A 12824-nucleotide genomic window follows, 5' to 3' on the forward strand; every position below is an offset into this window, starting at 1 on the left:
TGCGGGGGAAGGACAACAAACTAACCACTAGTTTAGTTTGATTGCTGCACTCTGACCACAGTCTCATGTCAGTGTCAATGGTTACTGTAAACATTAATAGTGACTGTTTAGAGAAGCTTCTGATTGTCACTAGCTCACCAGACCAGTGCTTATAATGATATTTCAATATACATATTTATTTTATAAAGAAAAATTTTGTTCCATTTTAAGTTAACACATTTAGATTAGATTTAATTAATTGAATTGCATTTGATCAGCTGATAGGCTGGAGTACGGCTTATCAGTTACTCCAGCTTATCAGACGATCAGATGTAATTCAATCAATCGGACTTAATCTCATCACCAACCAGCATTACATCCAATCAGAGGACTAGAGAAGTAAATTCAACACTATAATTGAAACACAATGTGAACATGTACATGTCGATGTAGAAAATAGTCTGCACAGTAATTTAAGGGCCAACAAAACACTACTAGGACAAAAGATGAAATATGAAAATGAAAACGACACTGCATATCTTATAAATGTATGAATTACTAAATCGTGATGTTACATATACTTTTTAGCGAATATATGATTCAAGCTTGGAGATTAAGTTGTATCATGATCATGAAGCTGACAAATCAAGCAAGTATTAAATGTCTTGCTATTTAAGTTTGCCATATGTTTCACTTAAAATTGTATAGAGCCTGTGACATCATCGAAAAGAGCAGGTCACTATTATGCCTGAACATTACACAAATCCCAAGTACAAAGGTTTAAAAGTACAACTAAATTATCATAATGAACATACCTGTGCATAAAATAATAAGAGTTACACTGCCATCACTTGTGAATATCTCTCCACTGGTCATCTGTGACAAGTAAACCCGTAAAAACAAAGTTTTTCACTATAAATCCTTTATATGCGTGGCGGCTAGAGTCATCTCGTCCTCTGGCTTGAGATGGCTGCCACCTATGGGTCAGATGATTGTCTGCCACCATTAAGCAATTGGTAATTAAGTATTTAATTAGTTTTCCCTAAACAGTGTAAAATTTAGGAATTTTTTTTCACGAAAATTAATTGTCACACACAACGAGTCTGTGTGGAAAATGTCAGCTCGATTGGATCACGGGAAGTGGGTTAAAAAACGAGCGAAAGATTTGCACAGTCCTAAGCAAGCAAGCGAACTTAATATAAAGGATTTAAAAATATATTCGCCTGTGGAGGACGCGGGGATCGATCCCGCGACCTTTGGCATGGGAAGCGAGGGCGCTACCAACTGCGCTACTCCGCCACGGCCTGTGGAGGGGTTACGCTCTGGGCACTTACACTGTGACGTTCAGCCAAAGCCATGAATGAGTCATATTTGAATATATGTAAAATAAAAAAATTTTGCCTAAAAAGTGTAAAATTTTGGGAATTTTTTTTCACGAACATTAATTGTCACGCACAACGAGTCTGTGTGGAAAATGTCAACTCGATTGGATCACGGAAAGTGGGTTAAAAAACGACCAAAAGATTTACACGCTCGTAAGCAAGCAAGCAAGCACGCAAGCACGCAAGCAAGCAAGTGAACTTAATATAAAGGATTTAAAAAAGAGCTTTAAAGCTCATCGGATTCCTCCAGTATAAATACATAATACTGGTAGGAACCACCTGGTTACACCAGCCCATAGGGGATTATTGTGTCCGTCCGTCGTGCAGGGAGGGGCTGGGTGGGGAGGGTGGGGCTGGGTGGGGAGGGTGGGGAGGGGCTGGTTGGGGAGGGTGGTGCTGGGTGGGGTGGGGAGGGTGGGGAGGGGCTGGGTGGGGAGGGTGGGGCTGGGTGGGGGGTGGGAGAGGTGGGGCTGGGTGGGGGGTGGGAGAGGTGGGGCTGGTTGGGGAGGGGCTGGTCACCCCGTGGTGCCCTTATAAAACTCAATGTTTAACCTACTCACGCCGGCTTGTGCCCGCCCTCACAGTCGGGCATATTTGCGGAATACACCATGCCACCGTTGACCCTGGTCATTGACCTAGCAACCCAACGTTCCTACCAGCTCCCTCCACAAGAATGTGTTCTGATTTTGAATAAGAAAATATCTTCACTGGGCTTCCACCTGGCTATGTAAAGGACAATAATGGCTGGTGATGACCACAAATATTATTGCGAGGTTGAACTTGTTCCACTTTTTTGTCCCTAAACACTCCCCCACACTTAGAATCTATCTGAGATGAAAGTGCAAGATCCACACCCACAAAAGCGCTGATACATAGCGTTGTGTAAAAGTAATTATATTCCTAAGCATAAACAATGTCGACAGATTGTGGTTAGTTTATTTAAGTTCCGTGGAGACTTAGACATGAAACTGATTTCTCCTTAATCACACAAACCCACAGGGTCCCTCCTCAGCCAATGAATACAGGCTGGCATGTCCGCGTGTCAATTTCACGGCAGAAGAAAACACAAATTAATCACCGTCCACATTCCTCAATGAGGGGAGAGACCCATCCAAATGTTACTGCTTAAAAAACCTTTAAATCATTTCCTAAGCGCTTACAAAATTGTTTGCTTGCGTTTTTATTTTTACTCTTTACTGTTATCCTTGTTCAATGGGATGAAAATAAACTCGAGCGAGTTGATTGTCCAACTCTTTACATAAATATATATACACAGCACTTATAATCAAATTGTGGTCTAAGTATGCACTTTCGCACTGAGGCAGCGGCTATCATGCACATCCCTTCGTCCGCATTCCTGCCCAGTGATTTGTTGGACTCTGCTTTTAAACACGCAAAGGTTTGTTTTCCTTCTCTAATGGCCAAAATGTGTCTCTTTGTTCTCAATTTATGTTCCCAACACCTGCAGACGGAATGAGACCATTGATTTTCAGAGTGACCTCTCATGCTGGCAGAGCAGCAAAGTGACGCCTCTGCCAGGGACTTCAGTCGACTTGAAATTGCATCATTCCAACAAAGACAAAGATCCCCCATATAGCCTTAACATACTGTTGTGGCAAGTGCTGTCCGCAACCACCTATGAAGGCCGGCACGACACACGAGGGGGTGGGTGGCCAGCACCACGCCCGACCGCCTTTGTCTCCCCAGTGGAAATGTATTTTTTTGTTAACAGATTCAGAGATCTCAGAACAATTGCTGCCAAAAATACGACAAACCATGGCAAAAGCACCTGCTCGGGTGGCAAACCCCCGAGGCACAGCGACAACCCACGCGGCGCACGTAGCAGCGCACCTTTGGCGGGGTTGGTGGCGATGCCGGCGCGGTAGAGGGCCTCCTCGCTCGCCCAGTCGCGGTTGCGGTGCACGGTGCGCGCCGCGTGCACCGCCAACAGCCCGCCGGTCACGGCGCCGAGCAGCACGCGCCGCAGCCTGCGCCGTCGCCGGCCAGAACCGGGGGAGGGAGCGCCGGCGGCGATTGCGGCGGTGGCGGCGGCAGAGGCGGCGCCTCCGGCGTTCGCCAGTGCCCGGGCGCCGGCCGCCACCAGCAGGCAGTAGCCCATGCTGGGGATGTAGAGCACCCGCTCGGCCATCACGAAGCCCACGTAGAAGAAGAGGTTGGTGGCCGGCACGAAGGGCAGCACCAGCATCGCCAGCGACGCGATGGCCGCGTTGAGCGTCCGCTCCGAGCGGGGGCGCGGTGCCCGCCTGCCCTCGGGCCCTGCGACGCCGTTGGACTTCCTGCTGCCGTTTTTCACGACGGCGGTGGTCGGCGATGGCGGCGGCGGCGGCGGCGATGGTGGTGGTGGTGGTGCACCGCTATTGGCACTGCCGTCCCCATGCTCCGAGCAGCTCACGCCGTTCGTTTTGCTCTTGTGCAATAGGGGCTGTCCGCCTCTGTATGCACGTTTTCTGTGCTGTGGACGCAAGCGTTTGGATGTTAGGAAAAATGTTTCATATATATTAGAGAAGTGTCTCTGATCAAAGAAGCACTGAGGCAGCACTCCACTCTTTGTTGGCAGCCCTCAGGCATGGTGCAAATTCTTAATTCCCATGGCATGACCAGCCTATCCAGATAATGACCTACAAAGTGGTACTCTTTTAACTTCCCCTGAAGGATCAAACTGAAACAAGAGCATCTGGAACTGTATGGTTGATCCAATCGTGTTTTTGTTACTTTTAGGTTTTTTCGGCAAAGTCACGTAGGTAAAAATAATAAAAGTAAAACATAAAATAATAATAAATTAAAATAAATACATTATTTGATTTATTTTCAAATCAATTAATTGATTTATTTTTATTTATTATAATTGTTATTATTATTTTTACCTACGGGACTTTACCGAAAAAACCTAAAAGTATGAATCCTTGCAGTCACGAATGCTTCAAACCTACGTTTTTGTTGTTGTTTTCAAACAGGTGGGAATGGAAGCAATCAGAGGTGAATAATGTAAGACATATAAATATAATTTGCTGTCTTAAAATCCATCTCATTAGCTTGCAGAATTCATCTATGCATGATTTGCCAACCCTGCCTGCAGGGTACTACTAAACTACTGGCTTCCAACTGTTTTATCAATTTGTCCCAGAAAGTTGACATTTAAAGAAAGGGGCTTAATAGGTCATTGTGGCTCCATAATTGAAATGGGGCATGAACACCACTGACCCAGCGCTGCCAAAACTCTAACAACGCATGGCACAACCCAAAAACACGTCAGAGCGCTATATAGCACAACCGCCTGGATTACTCGGAGCAATGATCGCCCCCTGCTTGCAGGTTCAGGTGCTGAGTCACCTTGTGCCGCACAGGGGACAGCTGCCACTAGGGGTGCCCCTACAATCTCTGAGATGACATGCGATATGAGTCGCGTATCACATGTAAAGCAGTTTGAAATGGCCCGACGTGAAGGGAACTTTATCAAAAACAAATCAAGATTACTCTCATCAGCAGTGAAACTATGCTCAATAAAGTGCAAGCTTATGCACACAAAGACAATTATCCCCTGTATAGTCTAAACAGACTATGGGGGCTGTTAGTGAACACCCATGAAGACTGGCATTTCACACAAAGGGGTGAGTGGCCAGGACCACGCTTGACCGCTTTTGAGGCTGAGTCGACCTAAGGGAGGCCCAGAACCGGTTCAGTTAATCGTCAATGGTGTTGGCCATTAGCAGGAATCAAACTCCTATTGCCAAGTTTGAAGCGCAGTGTGCTAACCACGACACCACCGCTTCCCACACACACACACAAAGACATAAATCCCCGTATAGAATTAACAAACTGTTGGGGCAAGTGCTGTTAGCGAGCACCTATGAAGACCGGTACAGCACAGACGGCTGCACAGGAGAGAGTGAGGGGGATGGACATTACCCTGAGGCCACAGAGGATGCACCACAGAAAGGCGGCCAGACCCAGGTAGAGGAGGCCGGTGGCGACGTTGCGGGGATCGCGCAGGGAGCGCACCAGCGGCACGGCGTCCATGGACCAGTCGAAGCTGAGCGTGGCCGGGCACAGCAGCAGTGCCACGTTGGCAGCCGGGAGGTAGTGGAAGGTGAGGGCCCGCGTGAGCGTGTCCGGTGAGTCAGCCGCTGGGTTGTCGGAGCCCGAGAAGCTCGGGGGGCCGCCGCACATCCAGCGCAGGCGCAGGCCGAGCAGCAGCACGGAGCCCAGCGTCAGCGCGAGCAGCCCCTCTCGCTGGGCACCGTAGCCCCTCTGCAGGTTTACAGACAAACAGGGGGTGGACACATTGATGGGGATGTTAGCTACGAAGCTCTGCTCACATCCTCATTGCTAAAAACTCACAAAAGCAAACGTCACCCTTTTGTCAACAGCACTACGGGACGAGGGCCCTCGCCTATGCACTGTGGGTTGTAGTGGCCATTTGTCCACCGTGCTGGGCAATGCGTGTAGGTGGAGGTGGACAGTAAAGAAATGGGTTTTGCTTCGCTGCCCTGATGTGCTCACAACATAGCGTCGCAGCAGCCAATGACACCCGTTGTGATTGTTGGTCGTCCATCCAACTGATATCTAGACTCAACCCCACTTCCAAGATTTGACCAGTGTGATTTGGTCAGCGATGTTTACACACCGAGCCAGTTACTCATTTGAGGTTGAGTCAACCTAGGAAAGGCCCAGGACCTCCAATTAGCATGGTTGGCTACATACGGTTCGAAAGAACTTCAATATAGATACATACACAATCATTATACTGTGCTTAGTTAAAGCAGGACAGCCGCACTGTGTCACAACACCATTGGAGGATGGTCCCTGCCTCAAAGGGTTTGCGCCAGCACTCAGCTTTATTGGCGGCCCTCAGCAAAGGGTGCAAGTCGACCCATCGGATAAACAACGCCCTACATTTAATCCTTGTTTGCCATCCGACCAAGTGGCACTGATGCAATAATTACAGCACAGACGAAGTCTGCATGTGATGTGTAGTTGTGCATTTGTAAATAAAATTTCCCGTTCAAACAATTTCAAACATCAAATTACAAGCCCTCACTTAAAATGTTTAACAACATGACACAATTTGGAGAGGGTGGGAGGGGAAACTGGCTGATATATGACCTCACTGGCATGAACAGAGATCACATGCTATGCACACTAGAATGCACAGACTTGTATATAAACAAATTAGACCTCCATGACTGGTGCTTTTCAGCGGTCTGGGTCACCACGAGCTGCCTACGGTAAATTAGCCATAGTTATGCTTCATAGAGTTCAGTGGAAAAAAAAACTAAACCGAGGAAACTTAATCGAGTCTTCTGAAGAAGTAGGAGAAACTACTGCCGCGGTGTAATGCTTCGCACTCTGAACCTGCGCCCCAGAGGTCGCCGGTTCATTCTCCCGGCGAGGCCAATGAAACAATGGGCACGCTTGTTCAATTGCCCCCCCCCCCCACCCGTGTCCACCCAGCAGTATAAATGGTTACAGCACAGCGAATACTGAGGTATGTGCATATAGTGATGGGTAAGGTGTGAGCATCACACCTTTTCCCCCCAAGATCTTTGGCCAGTGTGGAGTCGTCGGCCAAACAGCCTCTAGAGGAGCTACCTGGAGCTCCCTCTAGTGGACGCCTGTCCGCCAATGGTAGCGTTACAAAGTTGGACCTTTACATAGCATGCGAGCTGCATAGCTGCCTCGTTCTGTATTTGCAAACGGAGCAATCCTTGTCGAAACAAAAATGTGAAATAGTATAGTACCATATTAGGATAGCATTTTCAATATTGAAGCAGATTTATCCTCTTGTTAAAATGAAGCAACCGTAAAAAAAGCATAGCAGAAAAAGATGATCTAACCTGGCTATTATGGAATAGGCCCAGGTCGGTCATCTATCCAGCAACAACAAATCAATATGAAACATACACAGTCAACGTTACTGTTCATCAGAGACACAACACATTACGTAATATGTCTCAGAATGGCAACATCTATTTTAACCCAAAATGTAATATTTATTGCATGGGACAGGCCCGTTAAAATAACATCCATTATTATTTTGTCCTGTGCTAAGGTCACATGTTGGTGCCGTGGTCAGAAGATGTGATAGGTTATGAGTTCAAATCCAGGCTAGGGGCCAAATCAGGAAATGTTTCTCTTGGCAATCAATAAAATGAATACCACTAAATCCCAGCCATAGCACTAAAGGGTGTATACCACTTGCACAATGACACCGGTACATAGGAGCACCATCTCATGTTTGGGTAAAGAGACACTTTTATGCCACTCGGACTGAATTAATATAAAACAAATGGCTTCATCGTTTCATAAATCGGATGCGATGTTTTGGGAGCCAAAAGGACAATAATAAAGACATGCCGGTGTTAGTCTACTCATTAATGTTTTGGAAGGTGAAGGTGATGCTGATTACTTAAGCTTTCATCTATCACCTACTATAAATAATAATTATTATAAAACTATCCAGAGACTTAACAGAAAAAATAAGTGGAGATAGCTGCATATGTTACACTGGTCTATAATGTTTTAGACGTCGTCTGCTTCAGACAAAATGTAACGTTTATTATGGATTTTGACGTGCTGAACTCAAACATGACAATTAAAACAACTGATTGGCTACTGTTAACAAGATATTTAAGTTTTTACATTTTACGTCTATGTATATTGTGTAAATAGTAGAGTTTTACACAAAGTGTAAACTTAGGTCTTTTCATGTGTTTATGGTTGCTCTACATGATAATGTCACCTGTCCTGTTCATGTAACACTTAAAAAAAACTCGACTTAAAACTTTCGTGACTGCAGGAATTCATATTCTTGGTTCTTTCGGTAAAGTCACGTAAATAGAAAAAAAATTATGTTTTATTTAAAATAAAATAAAAATGATAAAATGAAAATAATAAAAGCAAAAAACCCACGACGTTTCGATCGCAACACAAGCAGTCTTCATCAGGCGGAGAGAAAAGAGGGGGCAAGCCTCCAAATGTAGCTGCTGATAAGGGCTCCAGAGTGAGTGGGCGGCGGTAAGAGCTGCACAAGCAACACGAGCTGTGGCAGCAGCAGCGCGCTCATGCAGGAGCAACACAAAGGAGGAGTTGGCGGAGGTGAGCTTGTGCAGCGCAAACAGCATGGACAGGGCAGCCAGTAGCAGACAATGGGGGGGGAGGAAGGGGGCAGAGACAAGCACAGGGGGAGAGAGAGGGGGTGGGGCAGAGATGGGGGGGAAGGGGGGTAGAGATGGGGGGGGGGCATTGCACCTCGCTACACCCATCCACACTGCTGACGGTAGAGGTTGACAAGTAAACACAAATCAAGTCATGACCCAAAGTGGTTGATGACATATTTATAATGATTGCTGAGTTTAAAACCGTCGTCTCGGTTAAAATTGTGTATGTGTCTGTATATATGAATGGCTTCGTGAACGAATCTGTTGATAGCCAGTCGGCTTGCAAAGTACCATCGTCTTAGAGAAATCAATTTCATGTGAGCCAGCCGCATTAAAGTAATGATCAACTACGGCAGAAGTATTGGTCCTGACATGTTTTAGATCTGCATTGTGTTCACGAACACGGTCCGAGACATGTCGTTTGGTTTCCCCAATGTAACTGCTGCAGGAACAGCTTAGTTTGTAGACGCCGGGATATTGCATGTCAGGAATCTTGTCCTTCACAGATGGGATCAGGTCACGAATTTTGTGCACTGTGTTAAATCGGACCTGGATCTTGTGTTTGTTCAAGATTACACAATCCGCCAAGCCATCACCCCAACCTTGAGGAAGGAGCCATCTGAAGATCCAATCAAAACCATCACCTTACATTACATAGCAGGGATAACCAAAAATACAAAAAAACGATTATGCATATATAAGAACATAGTTTAGTCCTTATTCAGTGTCTACTCGGCACTTCTTGGCTTGTCTCTTGTATTCATTCAATGGAGCATCTCTTGTCACTGTCCAGGAATAGTATTCAAGCATTGATGGGCTCCATTTGCCCTGATAGCGTTTCTTCATTGTTGCAATGTCCTGGTGAAATCGCTCTGCAAAAGGCATAGATTCCATTTTCCTGTTCAACCACTGGTGAAGATTTGTAGCATAAGTGTTGCAGCATATGTGTGAGGCCCACATCTTGTCCAGATCTACAATTTAGCAGGCAAAATAAAGGCAATAGGCTTTCTTAACCAGTGGTTATACTGCGCTTTTGTGATGCAAAAGTCACTTTGCCACAAACATAGCAGAAGTTATCTGCTTTGTTCACACAAGTACGAGGCATCTCTGTTCACTTTGGCTAAACAGAAAAGTGTCCCTTTGCTAAATCAAACACTGACCAATAAAGAGCACGACACTGTATGATTTCTAGAGCTGATATAGGGCAATTTGTTCAGCCGAGTTATTATTGCATCATCCATGACTTCTAAGAATAACATGATGCAATTTATATCATGTATGATACAATACCAGTTTCAGATTGCATCATTCATTGTTTTGCTCAAAAAGCAAGTACTGTCCAAACCCAGTCATAGAATTATTAATAGATCCAGTCAAAGATGTAATTTAGTCATTTCTGGTTTAAATTGAGATCCCTTCCCTTTATAACTCACTTATCCTCCGCCATTCCCAAGTCAAGGGTCGTATATACTGACCCAGTAGCATATCTTGAAAACTAAAGCCAATCAACAATTTTAAGCATAATTTTAATTCTCAGTGAGCCAGAATAAGTAAAGTTGGACTACTCACGGTTGAGGTGGAAGCATTTTGGCTGTAGACCAGTGTTATAGTTCAGGACACTGAACCAGCACCACTGAGATCATGATATCTGGGTTTCAGCCACCTACAATAAGGGGCCATCCATTTAGTATGTACGCAAAAATTTGTCAAAACATGACCCCTCCCCCTTCACTGTATGTACGCATACTTTTTAACCCCCCCCCCCCCACCTGCGTACGTACGCTTGACGCACCCCCCCCCCCCCCGAATCCTATAGAACGGCCGATATTTAATCCACGCAGAAACAAACAAGGATTAATAATATTAACGTGTTTAAACAAACAGATAGTCCACCGCCGGACTATCTAACTCATTTGAAGGCCAATGTAGACACATTATTATCGGGGCTTCACCCCCCCGCCCTGTTTCCTATGCGTACGTTGTCAGTAGGCCCCCCATACGCAAGCGTGCGCATTTGGGTCAACCCCCCCTCTCCCCCCTCCAAACGTACGTACTAAATGGATGGGCTCTAATAAGAACAACAACAACAACAACCGCCCTTCGCCACTAAGTGGCAGTGATGTCACCACGGTGCTTGTGCCAGGCTATGTGCACTTTAATAATAATACTGGGTTCTCAAACATTCTCCTGTGTAGCACCTCACTTGTGTAAAGTGCCTCTAGATGCAGTATTTAGATGCTATATGAATTCAAATTGTTTCCGTATTGAGTTCATGGTGTCAACTTGGTCACCAATGAATGCACGCATAATTTGTATAAACTCCAACTCTGAATGTTTAACAAAGAAACATAGCTCTGACTGTCATATGAATGGCATGTTTCTGTCGCGCGGAAAATAGGAAAGTGCTGCCCCTATTATATAATACAAATGCCACTTGAAGGGATTTAAGCAACAGTTCTATGGAATCTCCTTGTGAGGGCCACGAGCTCATTGGGTGGCATTAGTCTGCAAAAGTTCCAAATGAAATGTCTTCACCGTATGACATGACGCAGACAGCCCAATTGAAATAACATTGGAGAAAGAGACGAACAAATGTTTAAGGGAAAAGTTAAGAGCATAGGATGACGGGGATAATGTGATAGAGGGTAGAGCCGTAGGAACAAGAGAAACATTATTATATTGAAAACGTATTTATTTAGAACTGCTTTATGTGTCTAGTTTGTTGTCCTTCCCCAGCATCTCAGATTAGCACGGTTGACTGCGTGCGATGCGAAAGAAGTTCAACATACCTACGTACATTTAGTCATGTAAGATCAGAAACCTTTTAAGGGTTTTCTACGGGGACAGCCTGGTAAAAGCAAAGTGAACTGGGGCATGATGACAGGAACACCAATATCTAGTTATGCATTCTGAGCTTTGAGTGCAATTTACAGGGCACCATCTATGAGTGCTGACCCCAGCACCCATGACACAGGGAGTTCTGCTATCTGTAGGCATTGCAATACAAGTCTTGCGAGCCCTGAAGGGTGAATAAAACAAGGGAAGAATATTGCCCTCATCTTAGTACCGTGTATCCTGGTGATGTTGTGATCACGCTGTATTGGAATTCCCTATATCAGCGGTCGGGAACCTATGGCTCGCGAGCCATATATGGCTCTTCTGGTGACGGCATATGGCTCCCAGACAATTTTGAGTTGAAAAAAATAATAAAAATAAAAATAAAATCAGTTTGGAACTGATTTTAAAATACTTGTGATATTGCTTAATAATACCGTGTCATTTTAAAGTAAACAGAAATTAGTTTTAAAGATAACATTTCTCGGGTCACGGGTCCCGTGACCAGAAGTCGCATTAAAAGTAAGACATTTGATTTATTATACGTTAAAAATACTATATGGCTCTCATTGAAATATATTTAGAAATATTTGGCTTTTATGGCTCTCCCAGTCAAAAAGGTTCCCGACCCCTGCCCTATATTGAAAAAGTCTTGCTCAAAATAACTGAAGCTAAAGGCAAGTCAAAGTCGTAACCCTTAATCGTTCTGAAGTAGAGCCACACTATCCATTGAACAACCACTATTGGCAAGTTAGTACGATTGGCTACGTACGGTGCGAATAAAGTTCAACATAAATACAGATTGCTGTGCCATCAATACAAGTTGCATCTGATAGCAGCCGGGCAGTGGCGATGCCCGCATACAATATAGAATTGTGAAGGTGAGGATTTGCGGATCGCACAGCAAAACACAGTTCAGAAAAGTGTGGACTTATATCATTTGTCCCGTTTGTATGGGATGAAGTGTTGCCCCCGTGCATACTTGGAGTTTCTTCCACATGTATGAACGCTCACTAAATACTGAAAACATCTTAATAAATAGAGAACTGCAGAACAATTGTTGGCGCCGGCTTACTGCCTGACAGCCTTCCAGCTCGTGCCTGTCGTTCCCCAGCGATTGTTAGACGCAATTTTCATGAGTGATGCTGTATAAAAGTCATCATTAGATTATTTGGGGAGCTGTTACTGGGGCTCCCCTATGTCGACTCAGCCTTAAATAAGTTCCTGGTGCAGTTTGTAAACATCAGCAATGGGGAGACAGGAGTGGAGCTGGTCACCCACCCCCTCGTGAACCATGCCGGCCTTCATTCATGCTCACTAACAGCACTTATCCCAAAAGTCCGTTAAAGTGGGATCTTTGTCCTTCTATGTTAGGAAGTATTACATAATAACAAATATTTTTATATTGGACAATATCCATGACATTGTAGTTATTACTTAGGAAAAATAG

At 44.9% G+C, this 12824-nt stretch overlaps 1 protein-coding gene across 1 annotated transcript in view; it reads right to left on the reverse strand.

Annotated features, from left to right (window-relative positions):
- TMTC2 (transmembrane O-mannosyltransferase targeting cadherins 2) overlaps positions 1-12824 on the reverse strand; it is a 291797-nt gene that overhangs the window by 74049 nt on the left and 204924 nt on the right. The window contains exons 4-5 of the mRNA XM_061564667.1: positions 5289-5630; positions 3213-3834 (exon numbers count right to left, since the gene is read on the reverse strand). Of these exons, the coding sequence (XP_061420651.1) occupies positions 3213-3834; positions 5289-5630 (964 nt within the window). The remainder of the gene's footprint in view (positions 1-3212; positions 3835-5288; positions 5631-12824) is intronic.

The sequence above is a fragment of the Lethenteron reissneri genome, chromosome 33 (genome assembly GCF_015708825.2).
Source record: "Lethenteron reissneri isolate LAM-NWPU_2019-01 chromosome 33, ASM1570882v1, whole genome shotgun sequence".
NCBI classification, from domain to species: domain Eukaryota; kingdom Metazoa; phylum Chordata; class Hyperoartia; order Petromyzontiformes; family Petromyzontidae; genus Lethenteron; species Lethenteron reissneri.